This window comes from Mobula birostris, chromosome 2, assembly GCF_030028105.1.
Source record: "Mobula birostris isolate sMobBir1 chromosome 2, sMobBir1.hap1, whole genome shotgun sequence".
Lineage (NCBI taxonomy): Eukaryota > Metazoa > Chordata > Chondrichthyes > Myliobatiformes > Myliobatidae > Mobula > Mobula birostris.
The window spans coordinates 95,799,293-95,817,718 of record NC_092371.1 but is presented as its reverse complement, the minus strand read 5'-3'; the positions used below and the strand labels follow the sequence as shown (position 1 = coordinate 95,817,718).

At 39.5% G+C, this 18,426-nt stretch overlaps 1 protein-coding gene across 3 annotated transcripts in view; it reads left to right on the top strand.

Annotated features, from left to right (window-relative positions):
* The window catches only part of ppil2 (peptidylprolyl isomerase (cyclophilin)-like 2), a 352,242-nt gene that overhangs the window by 83,724 nt on the left and 250,092 nt on the right, over window positions 1-18,426 (top strand). For all 3 annotated transcript variants that reach the window (XM_072245362.1, XM_072245369.1, XM_072245376.1), the window contains 2 exons: window positions 2,226-2,317; window positions 8,755-8,844. In XM_072245362.1, the coding sequence (XP_072101463.1) occupies window positions 2,226-2,317; window positions 8,755-8,844 (182 nt within the window). The remainder of the gene's footprint in view (window positions 1-2,225; window positions 2,318-8,754; window positions 8,845-18,426) is intronic.

The window sequence follows — 18,426 nt, the reverse complement described above, 5'->3', positions numbered from 1 at the left end:
ATCAACTTACCAACCACTGGTCTATAATTTCCTGGGCTATCTCTACTCTCTTTCTTGAATCAAGGAACAACATCCGCAACCCTCCAATCCTCCAGAACCTCTCCCATCCCCATTGATGATGCAAAGATCATCGCCAGAGGCTCAGCAATCTCCTCCCTCGCCTTCCACAGTAGTCTGGGGTACATCTCATCTGGTCCTGGCGACTTATCCAACTTGATGCTTTCCAAAAGCTCCAGCACATCTTCTTTATTAATATCTCTAAGCTCAAGCTTTTCAGTCTGCTGCAAGTCATCACTGCAGTCACCAAGATCATTTTCCATAGTGAATACTGAAGTATTCATTAAGTACCTCTGCTATTTTCTCCAGTTCCATACATACTTTCCGACTGTCACACTTGATAGGTCCTATTCTTTCACATCTTATCCTCTTGCTCTTCACATACTTGTAGAATGCCTTGGGGTTTTCCTTAATCCTGCCCACCAAGGCCTTCTCATGGCCCCTTCTGACTCTCCTAATTTCCTTCTTAAACTCCTTCCTATGAGCCTTATAATCTTCTAGATCTCTAACATTACTTAGCTCTCTGAGCCTTTTGTAAGCTTTTCTTTTCTTCTTGACTAGATTTATTACGGCCTTTGTACACCATGGTTCCTGTACCCTACCATAACTTCCCTGTCTCATTGGAATGTACCTGTGCAGAACTCCACACAAATATCCCCTGAACATTTGCCACATTTCCTCCGTACTTTTCCCTGAGAACATTTGTTTCCAATTTAAGCTTCCAATTTTCTGCCTGATAGCCTCATAATTCCCCTTACTCCAATTAAACACTCTTCTAACTTGTCTGTTCCTATCTCTCTCCAATGCTATTGTAAAGGAGATAGAATTATGATCACTATCTCCAAAATGCTCTCCCACTGAGAGATCTGACACCTGACCAGGTTCATTTCCTAATACCAAATCAAGTACAGTCTCTCCTCTTGTAGGTTTATCTACATATTGTGTCAAGAAACCTTCCTGAACACACCTAACAAACTCCACTCTATCTAAACCCCTCGCTCTAGGGAGATGCCAATCGATATTTGGGAAATTAAAATCTCCCATCACGATAACCCTGTTATTATTGCACCTTTCCAGGATCTGTTTCCCTATCTGCTCCTTGATATCCCTGTTACTATTGGGCAGCCTATTAAAAACACCCAGTAAAGTTATTGACCCCTTCCTGTTCCTAACCTCCACCCACAGAGACTCCATAGACAATCCCTCCATGGCGTCCACCTTTTCTGCAGCCGTGACACTATCTCTGATCAACAGTGCCACGCCCCCACCTCTTTTGCCTCTCTCCAGGTTCTTTCTGAAACATCTAAAACCCGGTACTTGAAGTAACCATTCCTGTCCCTGAGCCATCCAAGTCTCTGTAATGGCCACCACATCATATCTCCAAGTACTGATCCACGCTCTAAGCTCATCCAATTTGTTCACAACACTCCTTGCATTAAAATGGATGCATCTCAAACCTTCGGTCTGAGCGTGTCCCTTCTCTAACACCTGCCTATCCTACCTCTCACACTGTCTACAAGCTTTCTCTATTTGTGAGCCAACCTCCTCTTCCCCACTCTCTTCATTTTGGTTTCCACCCCCCAACAATTCTAGTTTAAACTCTTCCCAGTAGCCTTAGCAAACCACCCCGCCAGGATATTGGTCCCCCTAGGATTCAGGTGCAACCAGTCCTTTTTGTACTGGTCACACCTGCCCCAAAAGAGGTCCCAATGATCCAGAAATCTGAATCCCTGCCCCCTGCTCCAATCCCTCGGCCACACATTTATCCTCCACCTCATTCTACTCCTGTTCTCACTGTCGCGTGGCACAGGCAGTAATCCTGAGATTACTGCCTTTGCAGTCCTGCTTCTTAACTTCCTTCCCAAATTCCTGTACTCTTTTTTTTCAGGACCTTCTCCCTTTTCCTGATGAAGGGTCTCGGCCCAAAACATCGACTGTATCTCTTCCTATAGATGCTGCCTGGCCTGCAACTTTTATGTGTCTTGCTTGAAATTCCAGCATCTGCAGATCTCCTCGTGTTTGCTCATTTGTATTGTTCCTGATTGCATTCAGAATCTTTACTGAACCATGAGAATAATAAATAATGGACAATGAGTTTGAGTCAAAAAAAGTATTCAAAGCATTAATTTTATGTAAAAGATCACTTACTATTATTTTGCTTCTCCTAGGAAAGTATCACTGCCCAGTGATGTACTCTGTCTTCACAAACAACTCGCATATATTGGCAGTTAAGTCTTCGGGAAATGTCTATTCATACGAGGTGGGTAATACCTGTTTTGATTGAGAAATCCAAAATAACACTTTCTATTAACCTCTGGGCCATTTCTATTCTTTAAGAGCAGAACATGTGCGAAGTCAGACAGTATCTGTGAAGAGCAATAAAAATGCAATTTCAGGTTGGTGACTATTCATCAGAACCATGATGAAGGTAAATAAAATTCATGACAAAAGCTTTGCCCCTATCAGAGGATTTTTGGGCAAGAGACTTATGAAAAGATTCAATGCTGGTGAAAAGTCATCTACTGCACATCGTGTTTTTTCCCTCCATAGACACAACCTGACCTTCTAAGTATTTCCAGCAATGTTTGTTTTTATTTCATAATCTGCAATTTAATATTCTTTGAAGAACCAGTCCAATATTCAGGCATGCACTGTCTTTTGTGTTTTGATGTATTGTGAGAAAGCATTTGATAATTACCCATGATTAGAATTTTCTGTTTGCTTTTTAAAAATTGAAGCAATGGTATCCTCGTTGCTCGACTCTGAACAGTAAATAATGTTCTAGATCAGGGTCTCCCAACTTGGGATCCACAGACTCCTTGGTTAATGGTAGGGGTTTAGGGCATAAGAAAGTTTGAGAATCCCTGGTCTAGAGAGCAGTTGGCCCAAAGGGCTCCATAATATTTACATCTTATAACGCTATGGGTAAGTACGCCAAATAAAAGGAAAAAGGCATAGCTTGAATACTGAGTAAGTATTTGATCTTGATCCTAATCAAAGAAACACATACTGCCAATACATCAGTAGGAATGGAAGTTATTCAGATCATAGAAAAGAGAAAAACCAATAAAGAAGAAGAACAAGGAAAACTGCCTGAACGACTACGTAATTGTCAATGCAGGATACTAGAGTGGTGCCAAAGGAGCTGTAAAATATGCTGATAGACAAACAAGGCAGTGACAAACAATGCAAACACAAGGAATTCTGCAGATACTGGAAATTCAAACAACACACATCAAAGTTGCTGGTGAACGCAGCAGGCCAGGCAGCATCTCTAGGAAGAGGTACAGTCGATGTTTCAGGCCGAGACCCTTCATCAGGACTAACTGAAGGAAGATCTAGTAAGAGATTTGAAAGTAGGAGGGGGAGGGGAGATCCAAAATGATAGGAGAAGACAGGAGGGGGAGGTTCGGAGCCAAGAGCTGGACAGGTGATTGGCAAAAAGAATATGAGAGGATCATGGGACAGGAGGCCCAGGGAGAAGGAAAAGGGGGAGGGGGGGGGAAACCCAGAGGATGGGCAAACAGTATAGTCAGAGGGACAGAGGGAGAAAAAGGAGAGTGAGAGAAAGAATGTGTGTATATAAATAAATAACGGTTGGGTACGAGGGGGAGGTGGGCCATTAGTGGAAGTTAGAGAAGTCAATGTTCATGCCATCAGGTTGGAGGCTACCCAGACAGAATATAAGGAATATAAGCTCTTCCTTCAGTTAGTCCTGATGAAGGGTCTCAGCCTGAAACGTCAACTGTACCTCTTCCTAGAGATGCTGCCTGGCCTATTGCGTTCACCAGCAACTTTGATGTGTGTTGCAGTGACAAACAAGTCAGTCCAACTACTGTAACTGCAGTTTTAGCCCCTGGTGTTTAGTCCTCAAAATGTGCCTGGAATTTTACCATTTTTGATAATTACTCCCTGTAGGATGTTTAACTCTGTGATCTCTTATTAATCCAACCTCAATGCATACAATATGACCAAATCTGCAGTAGCCAAAGTAGTTTACATTATGTTTTGGTCAGACAAATGACCCTTATTGCAACCGACAAATTCCTTTTCCACAGTGCTCTTGCCTGTTTAATTAGCATGTACATTAAAATCACCAGAGATATTTGCAGTTCCCTTTTTACATGACTTTTATATTTCCTTATTCATGCTTTGTCCTACCTTGAAACAATACTTATGAACTACTTTTCCTTGAAAAAGGATCTAGTGCTTTTTTACTCTTTCCTCTCCCCTGCTTTTCCTTATTTCTTGTCAAACTGATTTCACATCATGATCTATTGCATTTATTCTCTCTGTTACACTTTATAACTTCCTTGGTTAAGAATGTGGTACTCTACCTCCTTCCCTGTTTGCCTTTTATTTTAAAACATAAAGTGGTGTGGAAAATGGAGCTCTCAATCCTGGTTACTCTGCATCTACAAGTCTGAAATAGTTTTAAAATCAATCGCCTTTGATGCATCAACTCATCTATCTTGTGTTCATTCGTAAAAAGTCTTGAAGTTCAACTTCTTACAGATGAAAGGCTTCAATGATGGGTCTCAGCCCGATACGTTGACTGTTTATTCCCTTCCATAGATGCTGCCTGATCCACTGACTTCCTCCAGCATTTTGTATGTTACTCTGGGTTTAGAGCATTTGCAGAACCTTTTGTGTGTAATTTTTACAGCCGTTACTCCAGTTACAATTTCTGTTTTCTGCCTTTTCCTGTCATACTTTGATTTTTTGTTCATTACCTGTGCCACTGCTCTCTCATTTATAGACCATGGAACAGCACAGTGCAGGCTCTTCGGCCCCCAATGCTGTGCCAACCCTTTAATCTGTTGTAAGATTTACTCACCCTTCCCTCCTACAAAGATCTCCATTTTTCTTTCATCCATGTGCCTATCTAAGAGTGTCTTAAATGTCTCTAATGTGCCTACCACCACTCCTGGTGGTTCCATGCACCTACCACTCTGTTTAAAAAAAAACAACTAACTCTGACCCCCCCCCCCCAATGCTTTCCTCCAATCATGTTTCTTTTTGATTCATTAAACTTAATGTCAATTGAACCACTCACTGCCCCACTCCTCTAATTAGTGTAAAGCCCTGTCTATTTGATTTTCGAGCACAGTTCAGATGATGCCCACCCCAAAGAAACAGCTCTTCCTTTTTCCAGCATGGCTACATGTGCCCCATGAATTGGAATACATTTCTCCCAAATCAAATTTTCAGCATACAGTTACTTCTCAGACCTTATTCACCCATTACCAATTTGCTTGTGGTTCAAGTCAATAAACTGAAGATTATCACCTTTATGGTTTTCTTTTACAGTTTTGCCTGCACTGCTTGTAATTCTTTAGCCAAAACTCCTTACTAATTCTAACTGTGTCAATAGAGCCCACTGAATGATGACAACTTGGCTTCTACCTCTCAATCTAGGTTCCATTACATCCTAGAAGAGATGTCCTTAAACCATAAGCATGAGGAGAGGTTGGAGAAACATGGATTGTTTTCTCTGGAGCTTTGGACACTGAAAGGAGATCTAATAGAAGTTTATAAAATTATGATAAGTGTCGATAGGATAGATGGCCAGAATCTTTTATTACAGAGTAGAAATATTGAATATTGGAGGGGTTAGCTTTTAGTGGATGGGGTGGAAACTTGCAGGGGATGCTTGGGGCAATTTTTTTTAAAAAACAGATTGTAGGTGCCTGGATCATGCCATCAATAGTGTCATGCCTTCTTTGTAATTGCATGAATATGTTGGACCCAGGATAGATTTTCAGAGATGTTGACACCCAGGAACTTGAAGGTGGTTGAATTGCTGCAGAAGAGACTGACTGGTGTGATGAAGGATTTGAGCTACAGGTTAGAGTAAAGAAGGTGGGATGCCCTTGTTACATTAAAGAAAATTGGGAGGAGATTTGATGCCGTGGTAGCAGCTATATGTGGCTGTTTTAGATTGGTTAAATAAGGTGAAGCTGTGCCTTTTGGCTGATGTTTTGAGGAGCAGCGGACACATTCAAAATGATGGGTACATGTAACAAGGGTGTTTTTAAAAACCTTAAAGAGTAGTTTTCAGCTGGAACTTATCACCTTTAAGAGTGGTGCAATCTAATTAGACCAGAGCGGCCAAAAGGGAATTGAATAGAAGCAAGGAGGTCTAAACAAAAACAAGTTTAACTGTCATTCAACCATACCTGAATACAGCCAAGTGAAGCAGCGTTACTCTGGGACCAAGGTGCAAACACGGTACCAATAGTCAAATTTCTCTGCAAGGTGCTGACAGTGGGACAAATGATCTCTTGTGAGTTCTATGATAAGGTTCCATAAATAATCAAAAAGGCTAATGGCTAATGGCCTTTGTATTTAGTGACTTGAATCCAAATGGGAAGAAATTATATTGTGCCTTTCCATAAGCCTGTTTACAACACTGTTGGATAACTTGAAGAGGTTTTAGGGATCATACTCTAAAGTTGATGTATTAGCCTTTCATTTTGCAATCAAGATTGTATACATGAACTGAGAGTGGAGATATGATCTGACGGCCTTGATAACCATTACACATACATGGTTTCAGGATGGCATAGATCGGGACCTGAATATCAACGGGTGCATGATATGTGATGGCCAAGAAGTTAAGACAAGTTGGAGGAGTAGCTCGGTTAATGAATGATGGTCTTAGCATAATAGAATGGGGAGCAGGATATTAAATGCAAGAAATCACTTGTTGGTGTGCTACGTTGGTCTTATAATAATAACCTTAAGATGGAGTATTTAGGAAGGTATAATGGGAGCTTGTCAGAAATGTATGGCAACAGTCAATCATTTTAATCTAGAGATGCACACTAGTGAAAAAAACATCAAATGAGCAAAGAGAGCCTAAATAAAGAGCTCATAGTGTTTTCAGTATGGTTTCTTGGAACAGTATGTTGTAGAGCTAACTAGGGAGCATGTGATTTAAGACTGATATTGTGCCACAAGATAAGATTGATTACTGATTTAGTAGTGAATGCTCCCTTAGCTAGCAGTGATCATAGAATGAATTTATACATTCACTGGGAGGGAGAGAATAGTGGGTCCAAGACAAGTAATTTAAAATTCAATAAGTGCAATCATGAAAGCAGAGCAGATCATGATTGCACTTGTTTAAGTTTAAATTACTTGTCAATGCTCATTTCTTAACCATGAAGTAGTTAATTAGTTATTTGAGATGAAGTAGCAGCTACGCTATCTATGAGCATAAATTGTAGACATGCGGGGGATCTTCTAAAATACATAACATAAAATCTGCCCAATGCAAAAGAAGTATTCAAAGAGGAGGATCAACTATCCATTGCTAACTAAGGAAGTAAAAGGTAAAATCAAGCTGAAAGAAAAATCATAGAATTATTCAAACATTTAAAAGTTGATTAGAAAATTGGATAGAATACAAATGTCACCAAAGATTAAAAAGGAAGGAAAAACTGGAGTGCGTAGTAAAACTAGGTAGAAATGCTATAGTTAATAAGTGTTTCTGCAGATATTTTAGAATGAAAAGATTTAGATTGAATGTTGGTTGCAAATCAAACAAGTCTGAGGAATTAATCATAGGAAATATGGAAGTGCTGAATAAATTAATCAAGTATTTTGAATCATGATAGTATATACTTATAAAATAGCAGAAAATGGGAATTGAGGGGGGAGAGTAACTGAGGGAAGTTTATCACCAAGGAAATTGTGTATCGAGCAAATTGCTGTCAAGTTCCAGGTCATAGGGCACGGAAATTGGCTCTTTAACCCAGCTCGTTCATGTAGACCAAGATAACCATCTAAGCCACCGTGGAATTGCTGAGCGACACTACCACATAGAAATATTTGGCGTTGACGGCGGAGATTTCTTGCAGGATGAACTGGGCCTTAGCTTGTATGAACCAAGTGATGGCATTTTGCTCCCAAATCTCTGGCAGTTTCAAAGCGACTGCATTGGCCAACATGTTCAGTAACTCCGGAATCGTCCTATAGCGGGGTCATGAATGTAGGTTTTCGCAAATCAAGCAAAGTTTTAACGAAACACATAACACATTTAATTGAACTCCAAGACCCCCACAACAAGAGTGTGTTAAAAACCTTTTAGGTAACAACGTCATCACGTCAGACCAGCCTCTTAAAGTGAAACACCAACTCAATGTCAATGGCTGTGATTTATGTACAGTGGGAAAGGAGTTCATTGGGGAGCAACAAGTAGACAAAGGAATCATGGAGAAAGAGGAGAGTGATGGTGGGGATCATGTTTGTTGAAGATGCCAAAAGTTGCGGAGAATGTTGTGCTGCATGCAGACGCTGTTGGTGGTAGGCAAGGACAAGAGGAATATCCCTGTTAAAGTGATGGGATGATGGATTGAGAGCAGATGTGAATGAGGGCAGCATCAATGGTGGTATGAACATGTCTTTTTCCCGTTTAGGCAGTGTAATGTGTGGTGACCACAGTGTTCAAATCTCAACCTTTTCCAACTGATATAGACATAATGAGCCAAATATTCTCCTATGCCACACATTTTGTGATTCGATGATCTTCCATTTCTGCTATACTTGTGGTTAACTACAAATTTGAAATAATTAGCTTACTTTTTTGCATCTAGGTTATTTGTATAGCTTGAGCTACCATTTTTTGTGCTTTTAACATGGCTGGAAGAAAAAAATAACTGTTTAGAAAGTCATTATTTTCCTTCTATTCAGGCTGTGGAGCAATTGAACATTAAGACCAAGAATTTTCGAGATCTGCTAAGTGACGAACCTTTCACTCGGGAAGACATCATCACACTACAAGTACGGAACCTTTCCTTCTTTTGCTTTGTAGAACTGCTTAGGAAATGTCAGTAATCATGTTGCTTTTAATTCTGCATTATGCAACACTCAATGGCCACTTTATTAGGTACACCTGTGCACTTACTCATTAGTGCAAATATCTAATCAGTCAATCATGTAGCAGCAACTCAATGCATACATGGTCAAGAGGTTCATTAGGTTCATTTATTCAGACCAAATATCACAATGGGGAATAAATGATTTAAGTGGCTGACCATGGAATAATTATTGGTTTGAGATGAGATGTTTTGAGTATCTCAGAAGCTGCTGATTTCCTGGGATTTTCACACACAACAATTTCTAGAGTTTACAGAGAATGGGGCAAAAAACAAAAGAATATTCAGTGAGTGGCAGTTCTGTGGGTGAAAATGTTTTTTTAATGAGAGGTCGGAAGAGAATGGCCAGACTGATTCAAGCTGACAAGAGGGCATCAGTAACTCAAATAGCTGCGTGTTACTACGGTGGTGTGTCCTCTGAATGCACAGCACGTCAAACCTTGAAATGAATGGGCAAATGCAATAGAAGACCATGAACGGACACTCTGTGCCACTTTATTAGGTACAGGAGTTACCTAATAAAGTGGCCACTGAGTGTAAATCTGCAGTTAGTAAATTATGTAGTCATTTATTTAAATAGTGAAAAAGTAAATTATGTATTTATTTAAATTGTGAAAGACTGTAGAATGCTGTTGTGCAGAGGGACGTAGAAGTGCTAGTGCATGAATCACAAAAGGTTAGTTTGCAGGTACAACAGGTTATCCTGAGGGCAAGTGGAATGTTTGTTTTCATTGGTGGAGCAGTAAGTGAATATAAGAGCACTTAATGATCACTGATGAGCTTTCTATGATTGGACTTTAACTGAATGATCACTGATAGGACTTAAAACATTTTGAGAAAAGAACAGGACTTTCAATGAAATGCCATTCAATCTATTTATCGTCTTTATCTGTTACCAAATGAATATCACTGATTTATGATTCTGTGTAAAAAAAATATTTCAGTTCATCAGCAAATTCCTTATTAACTCTAGAATAAGAAAAGACATAAACTTATCCAACAAATTTTTTCATCCAGGTTGCAATTAATGCATTTCTATTTTATCTATAAAAATCTCTGCATTGATTTTTTATTGTGTTTGTAACATTTTTTTTAAAGCTTTTTTTCTAAACTTGGTCTTATCCTATTTTATATTCATGAGGTTGCATTTCATGGCCCTATATATTCAGAACAGTACTCAGTTTTATTAGGTGAAGATAATCATGAGCTGCAGTAATATGGAAAACAAGGTAATTGAGTGTCAAAGGCAGATCTAGATTGGCAAAAGCAGTTCTAACATCCAACCAGTGGCATGTGACATTGGAAACAGTGGACCATTTAAAGATGAAAAGCAATTGAAAGTATATCATAGATGTATCATGTTTATATCCACATTAAAAATAATTGCTCAAGAATGCAATTTACCCAATAGATAAATATCTCCATAAAATTCTCATGGAAATTTGGAGTGCTGGAATGAGCTCTCCTTTGTCTGAGGTCTTGCTTTATTAACTGTGCTGGTGACCAATTTTATGACATTGCCTTAGTCATTTGATACACGAAGAATAAAACAATTACCCCTTATTTCCACCACTGTAGGATAATGGTTTGTCTCACTTGAAATCCAATAGTTGTATTTCATTTTGCATTTATTTCATATTTCTTTACAACTTAGGACACCGCATAACCCTCAGAGCAATCCCATTGCCCCATTAATTTACTTGTAATATATATTTTCACCTGTTCCCATTACATCTCCCTGATTCTCCCACTTGCCACATATGCCAGTGTAATTTATAGTCACCTGTTAATGCTTTGCGATTTACACATTCAACATTGAATCTTCCCTTTCTCAGGCAAGTAACTCAAAGCTACTGTGCTGTGTGCACTAGCTAAAGAATTTTCTGTTAAAAGTGGATTACTATGGAATCTGCAAATCCCACATTATTATAGCCATTGTATAAATGAATTAACAATATCACTCTTACCATCTCTCAGTGGTTAGAGGTCAAACTAGTAGCAAGCAATAGATTGTACAGTGAACATCATCGATTTAATCTGGAAACTTTTCTAAAGACCAGAGGCAGCATAAAATCTAAGTGGGATATTTTGACAAACAAAATGTGGAATGGTGTCATGTAGGAATTGTGTGCTTCATCTTAATCTCAGATATAGCATTAAAGTTGATGTATAAATATAGTTGTTGCTGAGTAGCAAGCTTCTGGGCAAGTAAATAAGTTTAGGGAAGTTGATTGATAATAGATTTAACCAAGCATACTCATTCTGATTTCTAAGTGCAACACCACTATATGTAGTCACTAAAATAAAAGAATCTATTACATTTATTTGATTTATAGTCTTATAAGTCGGAAAGAGGATTTGATGTGCTATTATAATTATTTTTCTTTGAAGATATGACCTGCTTGCAGTGATAGTGTTCGTTAGCCGTTTTCATATAAAAAAAATAGATTTTGTCCATTTGCATCCAGTTGGATTGTCATGCTATAGTCATATTCATACTTTATTGATCCCAGGGGAAATTGGTTTTCGTTACAGTTGCACCATAAATAATTGAGTAGTAATAAAACCATAAATAATTAAATAATAATATGTAAATTATGCCAGGAAATAGGACCAGCCTATTGGCTCAAGGTGTCTGACCCTCCAAGGGAGGAGTTGTAAAGTTTGATGGCCACAGGCAGGAATGACTTCCTATGACGCTCTGTGTTGCATCTCGGTGGAATGAGTCTCTAGCTGAATGTACTCCTGTGCCCGACCAGTACATTATGTAATGGATGGGAGACATTGTCCAAGATGACATGCAACTTGGATAGCATCCTCTTTCCAGACACCACTGTCAGAGAGTCCAGTTCCATCCCCACAACATCACTGGCCTTACGAATGAGTTTGTTGATTCTGTTGGTGTCTGCTACCCTCAGCCTGCTGCCCCAGCACACAACAGCAAACATGATAGCACTGGCCACCACAGACTCGTAGAACATCCTCAGCATTGTCCGGCAATGTTAAAGGACCTCAGTCTCCTCAGGAAATAGAGACGGCTCTGACCCTTCTTGTAGACAGCCTCAGTGTTCTTTGACCAGTCCAGCTTATTGTCAATTCGTATCCCCAGGTATTTGTAATCCTTCACCATGTCCACACTGACCCCCTGGATGGAAACAGGGTGCTATTGGAATGTTTAAACCTTCACTTCGATATATAGTAAATTACTAGAGCACAAAACCTGCACAAATCGACTGAAAAGCAATTGCTAATATTAAAGATTTTTATTGGCAATTTTTCATAATCAAGGCCATTAAAATCCAAGTTGATAGATTTCTGAGAAGTATGGTGACCTTCTACCTTTCAAATTAAAAATAATCCAACTCCAGAATTTTCAGTTTATCTCAAGTCTAATTTAGATAGAGAAACTTTAGGATCATTGTTTTATGTAAGAATTTGTAGCTATCCTTGAGAACAGGCAGCTGGTTAAAAGTAATGTCTTTTACAGTGGAGCAAAGGGAATTACAGGGTCATGAGAGAGGATCTGGCCAAAGTTAATTGGAAGGGGACACTAGCAGGGATGACAGCAGAACACCGTTGGCTGGAGTTTCTGGGAGCAATTCCGAAGGTGTAGAATCAGACAACCGTGGCTGGCAAAAGAAGTCAAAATCAGCATAAAAGCAAAAGAGAAGGCATATAATAGAGCAAAAATTAGTGGAAAAGTAGAGTATTGGAAACTTGTAAAAACCAACCAAAGGCAATAAGGACAGAAAAGGTGAAATATGAAGGTAAGCTAGCCAATAATATAAAAGATGATACAAATTTTTTTTCAGATATATAAAGAGTAAAAGAGACGAGTAAAATGACACTGGAGGGGTAATAATGGGGGATAAAGAAATGGCAGACAAACTTAAGTATTTTGTGCCAGTCTTCACTGTGAAAGACACTAGCAGAATGCCAGAAATGCGAGAGTGTTGGGGCAGAAGTGAGTGTCATTGCTAATACTAAGGAGAAGGTGCGTGGGATGTTGACAAGTCTGAAAATAGGTAAGTCATCTAGACCAAATGGACTACATCCTAGGGTTCTGAAAGAGGTAGTTGACGAGATTGTAGAGGCATTAAGTAATGATCTTTCAAGAATCACTAGATTCTGGAATGGCTCCCAAGGACTGGAAAATTTCAAATGCCACTCCACTGTTTAAGAAGGGAGAGAGGCAGAAGAAAGGAAATTATAGGTCAAATAGTCTGACTTCGGTGGTTGGAAAGATGTTGAAATCCAGAATACTTTGAGGCACGTGATAAAATGGGCCAAAAGTCAGCATGGTTTTCTAAAGGGTAAATCTTGCCTGACAAATCTGTTGGAATTCTTTGGGGAAATAACAGGCAGGATAGATATTTACAAGGCATGAGAGTCAGTTGATGTTTATTTGAATTTTCAGAAGACATTGACAGGATGTCACATGTGAGGCTGCTTAACAAAATAAGGTGTCCATGGTATTACAGGAAAGGTAGTAGAATGGATAGAAGGCAAAGAGTGGGAATAAAAGTGGCCTTTCCAGGTTGGTGGACAGTGACTAGTGGTGTGCCTCAGGAATCAGTGTTGGGCTGTTTCTTTTCACATTGTATGTCAGTAATTTGGATGACAGAATTGATGGCTTTGTGATCAACTTTGCGGACAATACGGAGATAGGTGTAGAGGCATGTGGTGTTGAGGAAGCAGGGAGGCTGCAAAAGGACTTTGATAAATTGGGGGAATGAGCAAAAAAGTGGCAGTTGGAATATAATGTATGGAAGTGTGTAGAGAGGGAATAAAGGCGTGAACTATTTTGTAAATGGGGAGAAAATTGTGTGGAGGGATTTGGGAGTTCTTGTGAAGGATTGCCTAAAGGCTGAGTTGGTGGTAAGGAAGGCAAATGCAATTTTGAGAGGACTAGAATACAAAAGTATGAAGATTTAGACTTTTGTCTAAACTCAAGATCTTTAAGCAAGGGGTCTGTGTACCCAGTTTGGGAACCCCTAATTTAATTGAAGAAATTGATTCTAGTTTGTGGATGAATCGAAGATAGGTGGAAGGGCAGGTAGTGTTGAGGAAGCAGGGTGCCTGCAGAAGAACTGAGACAGGTTGGGAGAATGGGCAAAGAGGTGGAATGTAGTTCAGGGAAGTGCACAGTCATGCACTTTGGTAGAAGGAATAAGACAGTGGTCTATTTAGAAAATGGGGAAAAATTTGAAAATTAGAGGTGCAAAGGGACTTGGGAGTCCTCGTGCAGGATTCCCAAAAGATTAACTTGCAGGTTGAGTTGGTGGTAAGGAAGGCAAATGCAATGTTAGCATTCATTTTGAGAAGATTAGAATATAAAAGCAAGGATGTAATGCTGAAGCTTTATAAGACATTGGTCAGACAATGCGTGGAGTTCTGTGAGCAGTTTTGGGCCCCTTAGCTAAGAAGAGATGTTCTGGCATTGGAGAGGGTTCAGAGGAGGTTCACAGAATGATCCCAGAAATGAAAGGGTTAACATGTGAGGTGAGTTTGATGACTCTGGGCCTGTCCTTTGTGGAATTTAGAAGAATGGAGGGGGGTCTGATTTAAACCCATTGAATGTTGAAGAGCCTACTGTAGATTGAATGGATGTGGAGAGGATGTTTCCTATTGTGAGATAATTTGGGACCAGAGGGCATGGCCTCAGAATAGAGGGACATCCATTTAGAGCAGAGATTTTAAAAAAATGTCTTTAGCTAGAGGGTGGTGAATCTGTGAATTTCAATGCCACAGATGGCTGTGCAAGGCAAGTCATTGGGTATATTTAAGGTAGAAGTTTGTAGGTTCATGATTACTCAGGACGTCAAAGGTTATGGGGTGAAGGCAGGAGAATGGGATTGAGAGGGATAATAAGTCAGCCATGGTGGAATAGTGGAGCAGTCTCAATGGGTCGAATAGTCTCATTTTGTTTCTATGTCTTATGGTTTTATCTCTTTATTTTCAAACATGGTGGATTCCAGTTAATTGGGCCATTGGGTAATCAGGGCAGATGCTTTATTGGGCCAACGCATAAAATACAAAAACTAATTGAGAAAAATAGCAGGAATTTCCTTTGTTTATTTGGGACTCTATGCTACTTAATTGGGACAGGAGACTGTTGTCGAACAGTTTCAAACTAGTGTCAGTCACGTGCATTTGCATGGCCGTTAGATACTACACTGTGCTTAGAGTGAACAGTTTTCTAAATGGCGTCAGTTGGGTGTGTTTGTATTCAAAATGCAGTGATGTCACTGTGTGTCCGACAGAGTGATCAGCAGCTCTGGGGCTCCATAGGGGACTGTCTTGTCTCCCTTTCTCTTCACCATTTACACCTCGGACTTCAACTACTGCACAGAGTCATGTCATCTTCAGAAGTTTTCTGATGACTCTGCCATAGTTGGATGCATCAACAAGGGAGATGAAGTTGAGTACAGGGCTACGGTAGGAAACTTTGTCACATGGTGTGAGCAGAATTATCTGCAGCTTAATGTGAAAAAGACTAAGGAGCTGGTGGTAGATCTGAGGAGAGCTAAGGTACCGGCGACCCCTGTTTCCATCCAGGGGGTCAGTGTGGACATGGTGGAGGATTACAAATACCTGGAGATATGAATTGACAATAAACTGGACTGGTCAAAGAACACTGAGGCTGTCTACAAGAAGGGTCAGAGCCGTCTCTATTTCCTGAGGAGGCTGAGGTCCTTTAACATCTGCCGGACGATGCTGAGGATGTTCTACGAGTCTGTGGTGGCCAGTGCTATCATGTTTGCTGTTGTGTGCTGGGGCAGCAGGCTGAGGGTAGCAGGCTGAGTTGCATGCCATCTTTGACAATGTCTCCCATCCACTACATAATGTACTGGTTGGGCACAGGAATACACTCAGCCAGAGACTCATTCCACCGAGATGCAACACAGAGCGTCATAGGAAGTCATTCCTTGCTGTGGCCATCAAACTTTACAATTCCTCCCGTGGAGGGTCAGACACCCTGAGCCAATCGGCTGGTCCTGGACTTATTTCCTGGCATAATTTACATATTGCTATTTAACTATTTATGGTTTTATTACCATTTATTATTTATGGTGCAACTGTAACGAAAACCAATTTCCCCCGGGATCAATAAAGTATGACTATGATAGCTGTTGAGGAATAAGCAGTAAGATAATTCAGAACTGTTTTGCTACTGCTTTTCCAAGCCTTCAGGCTTGGAGATGCCAGAAAATGCCGGGAGTGAAAAGGAAATTACTTCACTACTTCAACAAGTTAGGAACTATGGAGAATTTGAAGGTATTGACAATCATCTTGAATGTTGCAATGAGAATGAAGATTTGGAGGATGCAATGTCGAAAGCATTGTATGAAGGCAGTCTATTATTTGCATTAGATGTCTGTGCTGATTTTGTTTATTTACAGTTAATCAAAACATGGCAGCGTACACTGGATGAATTCCTCTGTCATTAACTTTTAGGAGTTAATACACAGTTTTATAGTATTGTCGTAGTATTGATAGTGTTCTAATGTGTTTTGTATTTCATTTAAATACACAATTTGTCACTCCGTTGAATAGGTTACATTTTTTAATATCTTTTTAACTATTTCCTTGCAAATTTGGCTAATTGAGGCAGCTGCTTAATTGGGCCAAAATATGTCCAAATTATCTGGAATTCACTGTATATTAATTATTTTTTTGAGCACATGCTTGTTTTGTTGAAATTGATAGAAGTCTGTGCATCACTCACCATTTGTTGAAAATGCTCACAAAGTTACTTTTTCCCTGATCAGCTTAGTTTCTTTACCCAGGTGTTATACAAATTCCAAAGACATACCGGTTGGTAGCTTAATTGGTCATTGTATATTGTCTCATTGTACATAATTAAGATAGATTTAAATCATGGGATTGCTGGGTGGTGTGGCTCAAAGGGCCAGAAGGGCCTTCCACACTGTATAACAACAAACAAAAATAAAAATAAGTATTTTTTTCTTCCACTAATTTTGTTTACTCTTTAATCTGCAGAAATACTGCTCTCTTAAAGTTATCAATTACCAACAAATCCAATACTTCTGACTTTCTACTGAATGTAAAAAAGCTATTTATTTTGATAGTTCTAAGCACCAGAAAGAGGAGCTGATTATAGCTGAAGCAAAAATTGGAAGGGTAGTTCTCTACAAGTCATCATTACCATTCAGTGCAACAGTGAGTGATTTAATAAAACCACACTCAGAGTCAATCAGATACAGATTTACAAAATAGTGGTTGCCATTGTTACACAGTGATCGGAATGTAGATGAGATTGGATTGATAGAGTGGCGTGGCATTAAAAATGTAACATTTAACTAACTGAACAGTGTAAATGTAGATGTCAATCAGTATCTGTTAGGGAAAAAAAGACATGTTATTTGTAATCCAGTTATCAGCCCCTTATCAGAGCAGACTCTGAAAACATCATGTTCTTCCAATGCCACTGACTGAATTGCTAAAATGTTTTTCAGCTTCAGTTGCTCCACATCTTCCTTTTGTCATTTTCTTGTTGATATAGCAACAGCAATGTGCGTAAACATTAGTTCATGCAGATGCCGTGGATGCCAGTGTTCTGAGTTAATTGTTGGAAAACATCCCTGGATCCCTTTAGAGTTTGTTGTTACTAGTAATAGTTGAATTAAGCACTAAACTAAATTAAAAACTTGGCTTGTATCTTCAATACAAGCTGCTGTAAATTGTTTTTAAATATTAAGAAATATTTACAATGGTTTAAATGGCATTGTAACTTTTGAATTCACTGCCAGGATACCATCCACATTCTGTGTAAAATAAACTTGCATCTCAGAGCCCCTTTAAAATTCTTTTCTCTTTCCTCAAATGTGTCCTCATTTGATATACCTACTAAGTGAAAAAGATTTTGACTATTTGCTCCGCTGTTTCTCTCATATTCCTATGTATTTCTATCAATCCTCTTCCTTCACTCCAGGAAAAAGCCCAGGCTCTCCAATCTGTCCCTGTTACAAAAGTCCTCTGGTCTTGGTAGCAACCTGGTCTCTGCACTCTCCAATGCAGTCACATCCTTGCTATAGTGTGACGACTAGAACTGCATGGAATGCTCCACAGGCAATGTTTTCTGAAGTTACAGATTGGGAAGTTAAATTGAGGAAGGACATGTATACTGGGTAGGACAGTAACAAATGCTGATGGACAGAGAGACTTAGTCATCCAAATCATAGTCTCCTTCAAGAGGAAACACACATTGATCAGGTGGTAAAGAAGGCACATGGCATATTTACATCCAAAGGTTGAGTGTTAGAATATGAAGCCCAATAACTTTAGCCATCCGAGGTTCTCTAATCTTGCCATCTTTGCCTTTCACCCTTACCACATTAGCTGGCCCTGAATCCCTGCTGTCTTATAAGACTCCCATTTGTCAAATCACTTCTATTGTTTTTAAACCTTTCTGCAATTTGATGCCGACTTATTCATCTAATTCACACTGACTATTGGGAGGCCT